This window comes from Sitophilus oryzae, unplaced genomic scaffold (assembly GCF_002938485.1).
Source record: "Sitophilus oryzae breed Bouriz unplaced genomic scaffold, Soryzae_2.0 scaffold_1189_pilon_pilon, whole genome shotgun sequence".
NCBI lineage: Eukaryota > Metazoa > Arthropoda > Insecta > Coleoptera > Curculionidae > Sitophilus > Sitophilus oryzae.
Genome location: NW_022145825.1, coordinates 555,871 through 572,122, shown reverse-complemented (window position 1 = coordinate 572,122; position 16,252 = coordinate 555,871). Strand labels below are relative to the sequence as shown.

The window sequence follows — 16,252 nt, the reverse complement described above, 5'->3', positions numbered from 1 at the left end:
AAATCATAGTGTAGTTTCATAAAAAAGTAGCGTATAGTGATGGGAAAAACGCGTGTTTGTATATTCATGAACCAGAAACTCCATAAAACACACATAAATGGGGCACCCTGTATTGTGTACTTCTTCTTTTTTGGATATTTTACAGTAAATTGAAAAATTTAAAGCCACTGACTAAAAACGTATATTTTATATACAAAAATACGCCTATGAAGAAAATTTGAAAATTTTGAAATTTTAGTTAGAAAATCATATTTTGATAATATGGCAACAAAGAATATAGATTAATCTTGCAAGAAAGAAAACCCAGAAAAGATACAGTGGTTCAAAAAATTTATTTTTAAAATTTTCTCGGTTATTTTGGACTTATTTGAAAAACGGTAAAGAGAAAATATTTTTCTTTTATCGAGATCTACCAATCCTGAAAATATTTGCACTTATTTCTTATCCACCCAGTATATTCAAAGGTGTTATATAATATATTATTTTTAATATTAGTACAATGATCTCCTAATTATGAACATTTTTAAACAATAATGAATCTAACCAATTCTCAAGTGATGGGCTAACCGAGGAACAGGAACTTTTAATTTTTATTAAATTAACAGACGCTGTTTTCGTTAAGGTCAATTAAACGAAGATACAAGGTTTTTCTGGGAGATACTATAAATAAATGTTTGTGTTTGTATTGGTATATAATTATTTATTTAATTTAGCTTTTTGTTTAGAGTTACACTATCGGACAAAATTAGAGAAACTTTTTAAAATTGTGTCTTTTTTGTTAACGCAGGGACTGAGGCCATTTTATGCATTGTTAAAATGAAAGATACTTAAATAGTTCTCATTTAATTGATATAATCACATGTCTCACGAAAACTTAGTTAAATAAAAAACTATAGAGACAAAAATAGAGAAACTAAAAATTAATATAAAAATTACAAGTACATAGTTGTTGCTAACCTAATAAAATTAATAATGGGTAGAGTAACCGTGATTAGCTAGCTATAACTCCACGACATCGCTTTGACATGGAGTCCAATAGTTTCTTATGGTATCTGGTTCAATGGAATTCCATGCCTCTTTCAAAATTTTTATCAAATCTTTCTTATTGCTAATGTGACTTCGTGTTACCCGGCGATCTAGTTCCTCCCACAGGTTTTCAATGGGGTTAAGGTCTGGACTTCGGGCAGGAATGTCCATAACCCCAATTTGTTCAGACAAAAACCATTCTTGTAAGACTTTCAATTTATGCTTTGGATCATTATCTTGCTGAAATATCCAGGTTAAAGACAAATTATCATCAGCAAACGGAATCATCACTTTCTTTAAGATGTCCAAATACATAAATCGATCCATTGTTCCTTCTATTACATGCAGTGGTCCCAAGCCATAGACCGAGAAGCATCCCCACACCATGCAAGATCCACCACCGTGCTGTACAGTGGCCTTGGGATACTTTGGATCAAATCTTTTCCCTTCTGGGCGATGTCTCTACAATATGCTATCGGATTCAAATATATTAAATTTGCTTTCATCTGAAAACAGGACATTTTTCCAGTCATTCGTCGACCAGTGCAAATATTTTTTGCAAAGGTAAGTCGGGCCTTCTGGTTCTTCCTACTTGGCTGCTCTTCTGCTAAATAATCCTGCTTCCCTTAGCCTTCTTTGGTTAGTCTTAAAGCTTATATTATTGACACCAGGTAGTTCACTCAAAATTTGATTTGCCGATTTATGCGGATTAGTTAAGGCGATTTTTTTAATTATCATTTCAATTTTTTTCGTTGTTTTCCTTGGCCGACCACTTGTTTTAATAGTCTTTAAGGAATTGCGAGTTTTCAAATTGGAAATCGTTTTGCTAATGACAAACTTATGCAAATTAAACATTGTGCTTATGTCCATTTGCCGTTCATCATTCCGATGTGCGTTGATTATTTTTTCGCGAAGATCCTTAGACAAATATTTTCCGCGTGGTAGGTATATTTAGTAAAAATGTTAGTCAGAATATCAACAGTTTTCACCTTAAGCAAATAACTACCTACTAAGTATGATCAATTTTTGTGTTGGTTTCTTTATTTATGTCCCTTCAAAAATATTTGTGTCCATATTATAAATAAACACCTGATAAGATAAATTTGGAATGTGGCGAAATATCCGTGATGATATTAATATTTAGTATATTTTTTTCTCATAAAATCTATCCGTCAAACACCTAGTATAAAATTGTCTTGCATGCTATCACCGTAGCAAGCCCTCAATTTTTTTTTATTTTTAGCAACTTACCTCTATCACGCATTAGGGTCTACGTGACGAGCAAAATTTACAAAAAAAAAACGTTTTTCGCAGTTTTAACCCTACATAGACTGAATGAATTGGATGTTTTCATAAACCAACCATTAATTACCCTTCTGAATAATATAGGGGAGCGTTTTTTACCCTACGGGGGCGTATTAATTTTATTTTGTTCCACGCCCACGTTTTGTTTAAAACAGAATTAAACCACTGCGTAGTTCATTAAAAACATAAAAAAGCGGAAATTAATTTATTATTCAGCTTTGGTAAAATATGTCTGGGATTTTCAGACAGAAGAGTCGCTAATTTGAGGTGATTTATTCGAAAAGAGATGAATAAAGGAGATATAATAAATACACTAAGCCAAAAAGAATAATGAAGAAAATTAATATAATCTTGTTTTTAAAATTTGACTTGATGACGTCGTTGGTGTAGGTTGAGGATCTTCAAGCAAACAGAAAAAGAGTGTTAAATTAATAAATATCTTTCTTGGAGGGATTCCTATTGTAAAAATAAGATTCATTTTTTTTTCCATAGTAACTGTTAAAATTGACTTATATCTATCAAAAATAGTAGATAAAATAGTACTTTAACAGCGAGGATACGTTAAAAACTTTATTTCTTCTCGCACGTGTTTTAATTGCTTCCATTTTGAAAATTTTTGTATTCCTTTACATAAGTTATTCGGGATTTAAATGGAAGTAGTTTGGATATGGCGTTTGTCGCCTCAGCCTGAATATCTGTTGGTAATTTACTTATTTCGTTTTGAGCCACTTCTGGCCCAAGCCAATCAGCAATCGACACGAAAGGGAATTAAAAAATATTGACTCAAAACTGACAACTAAAGAGACAGCTTTATTTATTTGTCAAATTACATAGAAACCAACGCCAACCCAGCACAATATTTTTTTCTACTCGTAATAAATTCCTTGAAATAATAATTTCTGAATATTTTTTTAAAACGTAACGTAGGGAAAGTCATCGATCGTCATTTCCAAGCCAACTGGACGCCGTTTTTTTTGCGATCATACTGTAAAATCTCACTGAGATAATGATGAAAACAGATGAAGCAATACAAGAATAGATCTTTATAAATAATGATTTATTGTAATATTAAATAAAATAAACATATAAACTGGTTACAGAAACAAATAATATTATATACATATTAGTACATAAAACTACAAAATAACAGAGTTTTAGTAGACACTAAACAGCACTGCTTCTTTAGCTTGAAGTGGTTGACTTGTATTAAATGCATCCCTGAAATGAAAGTAACATTGTATTATCACAACTACCAAATAAGTACTGTATTTATTATTTTTACCCAACGTTGTATATACTGTTAGTGCTTCTAACTAACACATTCGTCGTGAAATTGTAAACGTTGATATTCTCCGGAGTTTGCGGTTCATCACCAACATTGTACAGAAACACATAATTCTGGAGAAATTGTTCTGTAAATCTCTGAAAACCTAATATATCTCCTGCATTAGATAGCTCAAAATAATGATTGCTCTCATTTTTAAATGCTTTTCTTAAACTTAGTAAATCCTTGTAAACCTTGTAGTGACTGTTTACACCGGGACCGGTGACATTCTGATTCTGTAAGTTAGTCTGTAGGTATTTTTGACTAACTGGTAGCCAGGGTTTAGTGCCATTGTTGAAACCTAAAGAAAAAGCTTGTTTTTATTATGCACATTATTGTGTGTTTAGCATCTTTAGTTCAATAAAAAAGTAGCTTAGTGATGTAAAAACCGCATCTTTGTATCTCTACTAGTGATGTGAATACCGGTTTCACATGAGTCGCGTTACAATAGTGACCGTTCTAGAAAAATACCGCGATTTTGTAACCGAAGTTCCGATTTCCAAAGTGTTGCGGTCCTCGCTAAAAATATGTCTAACTTATCTATATTTGTAGATTAATGTAACTTTTATCCGCCACTCATTTTCCAAATATCGAGTTTATAATTGTGTATAGCCAATCTATCTCATTTTTAGAAAAACGATGACATTCCTTGTTATTTTTTTTTCTTTATCAATTTTCGTTTAAATAAAACGAACCGCTCATATTTATGTGTATTGCAATATAATATATTTAATGTTAAAATCAAGAACAAAGTCCAAACCACTGTCAAAAAAAACTGTTTATTGGTCTAACCTAACCTTAAAAATAGATATAAACAATGAAACTTAAATAAATAATGTATAAAAGCAAATAAAATATTTTTATTTTATTTTATTTGCTTTTGCGTTTCATTTTTCAAACAACATTATTTTATACCATGCCTAGTACATACCAAAAATCGCTATTTCGAAAGTAACGTAGTGACGGGAGCACCAACCCCAATAGTAACCGACCAAATCGCGACAGGCAAAACCGAAACCGAAATAGCGCTCCAGCGACTGCTGGAACGAAGTACGTGGCCGCCGAGGTCGAGCGTCGATAATCAGTTACAGCAGTTACTTCTGTTCGCGACAGGGAACTAAAACTCTAGGAGCGCGACGGCTGGAGCGAAGTAGGTCGCCGCCGAGGTCGAGCGTCGATGCCCAGTTACAGCAGTTACTTCTGTTCGCGACAGGGAACTACAACTCTAGGAGCGCGACGGCGGGAGCGAACACGTCCCGATCAAGATCGCGCGGCGCTACGGACATACCAGTTCCAGTTACTACTGTAGGCGCCCGACGAAATCGCGACGGCTTGAGCTAAACACGTAGCTATGCGGTTACTACGGTTCGAGCTAACTTCAAGTGCGATTATAAATAATTTATTTGCAAATTATAAATAATTTATAATTTTGTCGTCATTATGATCGTTGTTCTTCAGTAACAGGTTCCTGATTCGTTGTGGAACGCGACACGACGTTACAAAAAAATATCGCTCCAAAATCGCGTTACTCAAATACCGGCACATCACTAATCTCTACTCATAAACGAGAAACCCCATAAAACACACAACTGGCAGCACCGGCAGAGAATGCACCAACCCTATACAGGGTTTTTATTTTTTTCCATTGACCTTCATGGGATTTCTCTGACAGAACTGGTTTAAAATCTAATGCCTAGATTTGATTTCATTCGATTTTTTACCTGCGTTCACAGTACTGTCCCACTGTATCGGTGTCCGTTCAAAATCTCTGCTAGTTTCATTGAAAGTACTGCAATTTTTAATAGCTTGCGGGTCGTACCCTTCTGCGCAAGTCACTTCTCCATTTTCCTGCCCAATTTCCTCACCATTGTAAGTTACTTGAACTCCAGGTAGAATGGAAACCAACATGTTTAAAGCGTCTATATTTTCCGGACCAAATCGTGTGGAAACTCTGTTCTGGTCGTGATTACCCAACTAAAAAGCATTCGCATTGATTTGTTTTATCAAAATAATGCTTAAAAGCGCAGAGAAATGAGTAAATATAGAGATGCTCTAGCATATAGTGTCACAAAAAATGATCGTATCATGTAGATTTTTTTTTAAATTTGTTTAGGTAATATTTTATTAATACACTCGCCGTCACGAAAAACGGACACCTTAAAATTTTGATGTATTTTAAAGTTTAATATATTTTGTTCTAGTGGGCCGATTTTGAAGATTTTTTCAGCAATTTGTAGTTAAATTATTTGACTTTTTAGTGTGTCTTCTCTTGGACTTGCAATCAATCGACTGGCTCGTGAAGGATCTGGCCGCTAAGGGTGCCCTAAGATTAAGGGAATCCAATCTGTGGAATCAGACCAACTACTGTCACTCGAGGATATTGCCAGTGATAGGGAAAATCATGGTGAACACGAGTCCACATCTGTTAGACCAAAAAACGGACTATATGCTCACCAAACATGATTTTGGAGAAAAGATAAGGATTCGCATACCGACAAGAGAAGAATAGAAAAGCAACCGAGTAATGAACACTCAAGAGATAGCAGTCTACACAGATGCTTCCGCAACTTCAGGGGGCACAGGTATACTTATCTTCTCAGAGGAACTAGACATCCGACGATCTTTGAGGCTATCGGATGGCTACAAGCAGAGGTTTACGCCATAAAGAAAGCGGCTAGTTGTATACGAGAGAAAATTGCTGATAGACCAATAGGGGATATAGTGATATATTCTGACAGCTTGGCCGCTTTAAGAAGCATCACCATACAATCAGTGAGATCGAAAACTGTGATGGAATGCCAAGAAGCACTGTCCTGGCTGCGTCAGGGCGGGGCTACTCTGTGCTGGGTGCCAGGTCACAGCAATGTGGTGGGCAATCAGGAAGCAGACAGACGGGGCAAAACGGGGCTAGGGGAAAGGCCGTGGCAGATGACCCACCACTTGTGACGAGCAACACACTGAAGGAAGCCATAGGAACTGCCATCAAGGCCAAGCAGCAAGAGACGTGACAACACCGTGAGGACTGCACTACAGATCGAAGACTATGGCCAGTGGTAGATAGCAAAAGGACAAAACAACTACTAGAGCACAAAAAGGACCTAGTACGCATAATTATAGGTGTCGTCACTAGCAACTGTCCCACGGGGGTAAACCTCGTGAGATGGAAAGTTTCCGACGACGACTACGGCAGAGAATGCGGAGAGGAAGAAGAAACCATAGAGCACCTGCTGTGCCACTGTCCGGCACTGGAATACCGATGCTTTAAAACTTTAGGGCAAGGTTTTTTGGAGGGACTAGAGGAAGCAGCAGAAGCCAACATCAGCGACATCGGGAACTTTGCAAAGAGCTGGATGCAAGAAACGCAAACGCTTTAACGCAAAGAAAGAATGAGAGGAAGGTTTGGTAAACCAATACAGGAGTACCGCAATGGGCCCAAGGCCTCCGAGTGTGGGATCAAACATGATCCCAAACCCCATCAACCTAACCTAACCTAACCTACTCTCTTCTTCAAAAACGAATATCTCCAAAAAGAATAAAGCTATTGAGATGAATCAAAAAACAAGCTATAGAGAAAATACGTACCTAGATGATAAAATTATTTTAAATTCCTTGCTTTGTTAACGTACTCCACAGGGTGTTTCAAACTTTCACCAAAATATCAACATTTTATTTTCCTTCGTATATGTGACAAATGGCAACTTTGATTTTTAATTCGGAAAAAGACACTAAAAAGTTAAATCATTTAGCTACAAATTGTTTAAAAAATAACACAATATATAAGACAATTTTAAGGTGACTGTTTTTCGAGGCGGTGAGTGTATATTTTATTTTACTTATTTCTCTGATCATAACTTCTAAAGAGTATACTATAAAATAATTTACCACCCAGTTCGAGGTGTACCCTTCAGGCATATGATCAATCCAGTTCCAGATAGAGTTCAAAAGATCAACGCCACTAAAACCCTTCTGAAGACCGGTGATAAAAGTCCAGAAATTGAAAGTGAAGTGGGCACCTAACCTGGACCTATCCGCTGTGCCAAAATATAGCATGGTAGTGTTGATATCGCTGTAGACCTCGGTCATGAGTACGCGAGGGTACGACTGATTCGCGTTATACTCGTCCAGAAATTCCCGAAATTGGTAGATCATATCGAGGGTTTCGTTTTGGTTCTCCGTGTATATGTGGCTTAAGTATGTGTAGTCGCCTGGTTCGGCGGTTGGGTCTCCTTTAAACAAAAACAGGTCATAAACATTTTTATTTCTTACTGAATTATAAGATTACATAAGCTTATGTCGCTTTGGTTAGGCTAACCATAAATAGAAAGTCATAATATGGTCATAACTCCCTTGGGGCTTTAATAACGCCGTATTAAGATGCCATAATTCCCTCTACCCTTTATAGGTAATAACCATGAAATACAATAGATTTTGAGTAATAATATAAAATGAAAATGGAGACTCATCTAACTACGTACTCTAATAATTGATTTACATCATGTCAAAAAATCCTATATGGACATTTCGCCACTGCAAAAAAATCTACAAAATAAAATAGTTATTTATTATAAACACTTCTGCGTTATTCCCAAACGGAAACTACTTGTCAGAAGTTAGATTTACAGATATACAAATTTGCCTAACGAACAAAAAAATGCTCAACGTTTCGGAAAGTTTATCTCTTTCCATCTTCAGAAAAAAATACAAAGAATAAACAAAAAAACTATTTAGAATATTTAAATTCAACTATTCGAGAACACTTTAGTTTTTTAAAACAGATACGTTTACAAAAACCGTTGACGTTCTGTTAAAATGACATTATATCCAAGTTAAACTTCAAAATTAACAATTACTACCTGATAACAATTACTTAGTAAGGTAAAACCAAAAAGCCCCAAACTTTCTGTATCATTATTTTTAATTTTTACGTATGTTATGTTTATTTATGTTATGTTCTTTAAAATCAGGGCCGTTCCTGGCGAGCGTGCAGTGCGTGCACGCACGTAGGCACAACATTTTGGGGGCGCAAAATCGAGGGGCCAATCAGTACTTTGTAACAAAAAACCGATACGCTTTCTTGCCAATAAACAAATACTTAAACACAGGATAAAGTTTGCTTAGCGTCTTTTTGGCGATGGCCGTACCGAATAAACAAGTCTAGGGCAATCTGTCAGCAACATATTGATCTCATTTATTTATTTTTCATTTTATTCATTTTATGGAAAGCACTGTTCATTAAAATGTTGTATCCTATGTTATAGAACGCGTTTCTCCTTACAATTTCTGTCTCACAATGTACCGTTTGTGTCGGGGAAGGGATCATAGTTTCACAGTTATCGATTTTCGAAAAAAATCAGTACATGTATATTATTTCGTATATTTTTCATTTTATTGATTTTATGGAAAGTTCATTAAAATGTTGTATCCTATGTTATAGGGCATGTTTCTCTCTACAATTTCCTGTCTCACAATGTACCGTTTGTGTCGGGGAAGGGATCATAGTTTTATAGTTGTCGATTTTCGAAAGAAATCAGTACATGTATATTATTTCGTATATTTTTCATTTTATTGATTGTATGGAAAGCACTGTTCATTAAAATGTTGAATCCTATGTAATAGGACTTGTTTCTCTCTACAATTTCCTGTCTCACAATGTACCGTTTGTGTCCGGGAAGGGATCATAGTTTCATAGTTGTCGATTTTCGAAAGAAATCAGTACATGTATATTATTTCGTATATTATTCATTTTATTGATTTTATGGAAAGCACTGTTCATTAAAATGTTGTATCCTATGTTAAAGGGATTGTTTCTCTCTACAATTTCCTGTCTCACAATGTACCGTTTGTGTCCGGGAAGGGTTCATAGTTTCATAGTTGTCGGTTTTCGAAAGAAATTAGTACATGTATATTATTTCGTATATTTTTATTATATTGATTTTATGGAAAGCACTGTTCATTAAAATGTTGTATCCTATGTTGTGCCTATGTTATAGGGCTTGTTTCTCTCTACAATTTCCTGTTTCACAATGTACCGTTTGTGTCGGGGAAGGGATCATAGTTTCATAGTTGTCGATTTTCGAAAGAAATCAGTACATGTATATTATTTCGTATATTTTTCATTTTATTGATTTTATGGAAAGCACTGTTCATTAAAATGTTGTATCCTATGTTATAGGGCTTGTTTCTCTCTACAATTTCCTGTCTCACAATGTACCGTTTGTGTCGGGGAAGGGATCATAATTTCATAGTTGTCGATTTTCGAAAGAAATCAATACATGTATATTATTTCGTATATTATTCATTTTATTGATTTTATGGAAAGCACTGTTCATTAAAATGTTGTATCCTATGTTAAAGGGATTGTTTCTCTCTACAATTTCCTGTCTCACAATGTACCGTTTGTGTCCGGGAAGGGTTCATAGTTTCATAGTTGTCGATTTTCGAAAGAAATCAGTACATGTATATTATTTCGTATATTATTCATTTTATTGATTTTATGGAAAGCACTGTTCATTAAAATGTTGTATCCTATGTTAAAGGGATTGTTTCTCTCTACAATTTCCTGTCTCACAATGTACCGTTTGTGTCCGGGAAGTGTTCATAGTTTCATAGTTGTCGATTTTCGAAAGAAATCAGTACATGTATATTATTTCGTATATTATTCATTTTATTGATTTTATGGAAAGCACTGTTCATTAAAATGTTGTATCCTATGTTAAAGGGATTGTTTCTCTCTACAATTTCCTGTCTCACAATGTACCGTTTGTGTCCGGGAAGGGTTCATAGTTTCGAAAGAAATCAGTACATGTATATTATTTCGTATATTATTCATTTTATTGATTTTATGGAAAGCACTGTTCATTAAAATGTTGTATCCTATGTTAAAGGGATTGTTTCTCTCTACAATTTCCTGTCTCACAATGTACCGTTTGTGTCCGGGAAGGGTTCATAGTTTCATAGTTGTCGGTTTTCGAAAGAAATCAGTACATGTATATTATTTCGTATATTTTTATTATATTGATTTTATGGAAAGCACTGTTCATTAAAATGTTGTATCCTATGTTGTGCCTATGTTATAGGGCTTGTTTCTCTCTACAATTTCCTGTTTCACAATGTACCGTTTGTGTCGGGGAAGGGATCATAGTTTCATAGTTGTCGATTTTCGAAAGAAATCAGTACATGTATATTATTTCGTATATTTTTCATTTTATTGATTTTATGGAAAGCACTGTTCATTAAAATGTTGTATCCTATGTTATAGGGCTTGTTTCTCTCGGTTCATAGTTTCATAGTTGTCGGTTTTCGAAAGAAATCAGTACATGTATATTATTTCGTATATTTTTATTATATTGATTTTATGGAAAGCACTGTTCATTAAAATGTTGTATCCTATGTTGTGCCTATGTTATAGGGCTTGTTTCTCTCTACAATTTCCTGTCTCACAATGTACCGTTTGTGTCGGGGAAGGGATCATAGTTTCATAGTTGTCTATTTTCGAAAGAAATTAGTACATGTATATTATTTCCGATTTTTAGTTTATTGTTTTTATGTATTTCATTTAAAATGACTAAATATTTTTGTGGTTTTGTTTGTTTTATTTATTTAATAAATGTTTTTATACTTTAATTAGAATAGTTTTTTTACATGATGTTTTTAACTAAAAACTAAATAAAAGTTTTTCAAAAAACTCATAATCGTGTTTCTGGGGTCAAAATATACTATCGCTAAAAATAATTGCACTTATTTAAGACTCGTCCTGTATATCCTTTCAAAAAATCGATTTTATTATTTTTGATTGAAACTAATGGTTGAAATTTGCAAAATCTGAAAAAAGAAAATCTCTCGAAAAACACAAATAGTGAAATGATTATGTACCCTCTATGGATAGAACCCCTACCTATGGTCCCATATAAACTGTATTACTAAAATAAATAGCTCTGACATATAAAGTTTTCAATTGAATATTTGAAGTTTTCAATTGTCGCTTTTCTTGATATACTCCCCTGATTTTTTTTATTTTTCAAGAGCACTAATACACTCTATATACGTTATTTTTTATTCCTGGGATGATTTGAAGATGAAATATTTCGTTCATATTATTGATGTCACTAAATGAACCCTTGTATAAAATGTTATACTTCTAGATGTTATAGTAATGCATTTTCGTTCAGCAAACTTTCATTCTCTATTCTACTCCCTAAGGGTATGAATGCTTTGTCCAAATAATTAACTCGTGTATTTTAAATGATCCTTTGTGCAAATTTTTATGTGTATAATCCAGAGGTCACGAAGGTTTATATACATTTTTACTAACTTTACCCATTTGGTTGATGAATTTCAAAAATCTCTTCCAATTCTTTCTGTAGAATTTCATTCTTCTAGACCAGATAGTAAGGAATTTTCATAAAATAAATTGTTCGACATAGTTTCACACTCTAAGAGGATGAATTTTCTAAAATCGCTTTACGTAGCTAATTCACTAATCACTAATGTCATTTAAACGAACCTTTGTGCTAATATTTATGTATCTAAAGCTGGCGGTATGAACTGACCCCTAAGATATCTAAAAACTTGATATACTCTTATATCTAACTGACACACCACTGACAATGACAAATAATCTATCTCTGGAGGTATTGTGTGTAGGTGTTTTTTATTCGTTTTACATAAAAAAATAGCGATTAAACGATATAAAAATACTTCATAACAAATCTAGACATATATACCTTTCATTTAAAAAAAGAATCATCAAGAAAGTGAAGCGGTTTGGGCGGGATGGATGTAACAAAAAAAACCCTTTGAGCTTTTATATATGTATGGATAATTCCACTAACGTTCGTAATGTTCTAATTATTGCAAATACCTGATAATGGCTCATCTTGAAACCTAGAATCTTCAAATAAAGCATACGCGACATCCATTCTGAAGCCATCAACACCAAAATCCAACCAATACCTTAAAACATCCTTCATTTCTTTCACTACATCCGGATTTCGGTAGTTTAAGTCAGGTTGAGCAATCGAAAACTTGTGAAGGTAGTACTGCTGTCTTTGTTCACTCCATTCCCAAGCAGTTCCTTTAAACTCACTCACCTAGAAATATATTTTATCCCAGTAAAAAAAAATTAATGATATTTTTATTGGTCTATGGTACCCAGTTATTTGGTGCCGATCTTGTTCCATTGACGATCACAGCGTCTTTCCAGACATAAAAGTCTTCGTATCCAGATTCCTTGTTTAATGAGGCCTGGAACCATTTGTGTTGATCGCTGGTATGATTGGGCACGTAATCTAAAATTACTTTGATGCCACGTTTGTGAGCTTCTTCAACTAGTTGTTTTAAGTCATCCAGACTACCGTACATCTCATCTAAGTTGTGTAAAATATATTTTAGCTATTGCCGAGATAGTTATAGAATTCATTATTTATATTTTACAAGAAGTAGTCAAATTATTTTTACAAAACAGTTGTAAAATTCAACCATTTTTATTGATACGTATATACAGGGTGTTTCAAGGCGATGGTAGGTAGACATTTATGGAGAACCGGTGCTTAAAGGCACCTGCTACATCTGCCTAAATTAGTTTCAGCGTTACAGTGTTGCCGCTTCATATTTTTTTTTGAAGAGATGAATCCGTCACCGAGGTATAATGGTGCGTTCAGACTTGAGCACGCACGCACTGATCCTCCGCGAATGCTCAAGTGTAAACGGCTGTGTGCGCACGCTCACTCTGAATCTGTGCGCGAGCAGCCGCGAACGTGAGCCGTCTGGTGTCGGTTTTTGGTCCGTGCTCAAAGGGATTTTATGTGTGCGCGAACGATCAATTTGGACCGGCAATTTGTTTTATCTGCATTTGTGCGTGCGTGTGTGATTTTTTTTCGTTTTCTTTATTAAAATTATGGAGTGGATCAATGAATCTTCGTTATTATTAATTGAAAAATATGAAAAGTTGCCTATATTATTGGATGTTAGACATTCTTTGTATTATTAAAAAATCAAAAAAAAATATAACGCATGGCAAAACTTTGTAAAGAAAATTAATATTGAATATGTCGATATTAATGAAATTGCTATTCTAAAATTTGTATCTTTTGTTCGTAATTTTTGGTGTTATTAAATTTTGTAAATATTTAAAGTCGGGCCTGGTTATCCTTGTAAAGTTTTCGTTGTTTATTCGAAACATTTATTTTTAACTTTAATAAAATGATATCCCTATATTTTTCCGATGTGTGTATTAGAAATAGGTATAGTTTAGTATAACGTAATAAAGAAAAATTATGAGATATGAAATTAGTTTCCAAAAATATAATAATACACACACTGTTCCATTAAAAAAAAATTGATACCACTTTTCAAAACATGCACGAACATTGTAATGCTGAAAATAATTTAGACAAATGGAGCAGCTGCCTTTATGTAAAAATAAAGTATCAAAAAAATCCTATAACCGGTTCTCCGTAAAAGTTTAACATACCATTGCTGTGAATCATCCTACACATATAAAGCATACCTATATCACGATAGTCTGATATATCATAGCCGTTATCAACCTGAGGAGACTTAAATATCGGAGACAGCCATATTGCATCTATACCAGTCGTCTGGATGAAATCCAACTTTTGAATAATTCCTAAAAGTTAATTTTGGTCATCGTCTTAATACGAACTATCTAAATATATTTGATATCAATCAAACTTTCAGTTACGTAATCGAGGGCACGATTTTTAAATTCATTGTTGCCAACCATGGACATATTCCGTGCTGACTAACTGGAATTTAAATTTCGCGCTGGGGATTCAGGTGGTAGCTCTGCTGTAAAAAATATCAAGTTGCAGCATTTATTTATTTGTTTCCTGACATTGTCATTCGATTTGACACTTCAGTTTTGTATAACGAGTTTTTGGTTTAAATAAATAGTGTTGTGATGCTTTACGCTTGAAAATGTTTACACTAGCAGTCATTGCAGTCGAACATTGTTCTTTTTAGAACCTCTTTTAGTGTGAAGTGGTACAAGATAGTGCAAAAAGCGGCAGTAGTGGCCGTTTAAGTCTCTTAAGTGTTGTTAAGAAGGTGAGTTTTGTTAATGTAAATAATAACTGTTTATATATTTGTAATTAATTTATTTTTGTTTTCTAAAATATTTTTATTAAAAGAAAATATATAAAAGTGGGCAACGCAGCACAGTGTAACAAAATCGGGAAATGCGGGACATTAGCCCAAAAAACAAAAAAATTAATTCATCAAGTTTTTTATATAGATGGATAAAGGACATACCAGAGCCCCACCATGTGAGATATTTCTTGAGTTGACCTCTTAGTCGGGGAGTTATGGCGGGTTAAAGTTATGGTTTCCTGAATTTACCAAATCTGTACAAAAATTTCATACAATGAAATTTATTATTTTCAGAAGTTTCCTTGTGTTGTTCAATTCCATCAATTTTTTCCGTCTTTTACAACAATCCTGAAAAAAATGTCCCAATTTTTTTCAAGTCTAGTTTCTACATGTTTATTGTGACTTTCAAAAAAACGCTTACATTCGCGCAAGGTTATATATACAAAATATCATAGAGTCAACCTTCTAGTATACTGTTATATATAAATTTCATCCACATAGATCCGAACCTAGAAGAAAAAAATAAATTTCTTCGGCAATAATTACGTTCTCCATTGATTCGACCGTAGTTTTTATCTGTAATTTTTTGTGCTATAATTTTTTTATTGAAAAAGCTATACGCTTGCTATGAACATACTGAATGCTATTTTAGGGGCGAGGAACCATCCTCACATTGGGGTGGGGGACAGTTTACAACAATTCAGAAAATCTCAACATTGGAGAAAAATTACTCAAGAGAATATTTTTTCAAACCGGCAAAATTTTCTTCGATGTATTTAACGTTTTCTTATACCCTCTTCCTCACAAAATTCGCGAACCGCTAAAGTGCGATGGGGAAGAGCATTATCGTCCATGTAAACAATTCATCCTCCACTGCCCCACGAAATGGACACACAGTAGGCTCTAAAACGTCTCTGAGATATGAGGCAGCTGTCATTGTGCCATCAATAAAAACAAGGGGAGTTCGAGCTTCGTGCATTATACCTGCCCATACCATAATGCTTCCCCCTTGAAATGGGCCACGGGATTGAGCTGCATTCAAGTGTGCTCGTCTTCCAGATGCTCTCCAGACCAAAGTTCGTCGCGAGGCTGAATCACTAAACATGACGAAATTCCAATTAGGTCCATTTGCTCTCATCTCCTCAGCCCATTGTAGTCGCGTAATTTTGTGCTGTAAATTAAGTTTCGGAACACGTAGAGGCCTCCTTAAATGTAATCCTCTGTCATGGAGTCTTCTTGCTATGGTCTTTCTTGAAACATTTACTCCTTCAAGTTCAAGGCGAGCTAACAATAGCAGCACTAGAAAGCAGGGGATTGCGTCGTGCAATTAGGGATATTTGACGGTCTTGCACAGCAGTAGTAACTCTCTTTCTACCTCTTCCAGGCCCGTCTGTAACCTCGTTTGTCTCCCTGAATTATTTTAATATTCGCGAAACATCGCTTTTGTTAACTCCTACAATGTCAGCTATTGCAACTTGCCTGTAGCCC

The 16,252-nt window shown here is 34.5% G+C and overlaps 1 protein-coding gene across 1 annotated transcript; it reads right to left on the bottom strand.

The window, feature by feature from the left end:
- Positions 1–3,369: 3,369 nt before the first annotated feature.
- LOC115891672 (maltase 2-like) lies at positions 3,370–15,761 on the bottom strand. Its single transcript, XM_030912221.1, has 8 exons — positions 15,749–15,761; positions 14,163–14,282; positions 12,806–13,020; positions 12,516–12,744; positions 7,538–7,881; positions 5,377–5,629; positions 3,614–3,956; positions 3,370–3,549 (listed from the first exon to the last, which is right to left on the bottom strand). The coding sequence occupies exons 1-8, from the start codon at positions 15,759–15,761 to the stop codon at positions 3,486–3,488; spliced, it is 1,581 nt and encodes a 526-aa protein (XP_030768081.1). The 3' UTR covers positions 3,370–3,485.
- Positions 15,762–16,252: the final 491 nt, after the last annotated feature.

Bases quoted from the DNA above. Each gene is read 5' to 3' on its own strand.
- LOC115891672 (XM_030912221.1), bottom strand. The intron at 12,745-12,805 runs GTACCATAGACC...ATATATTTCTAG, and splicing joins GATCGGCACCAAATAACTGG to GTGAGTGAGTTTAAAGGAAC. The intron at 3,957-5,376 runs GTAAAAAATCGA...CTTTTTCTTTAG, and splicing joins GGACAGTACTGTGAACGCAG to GTTTCAACAATGGCACTAAA.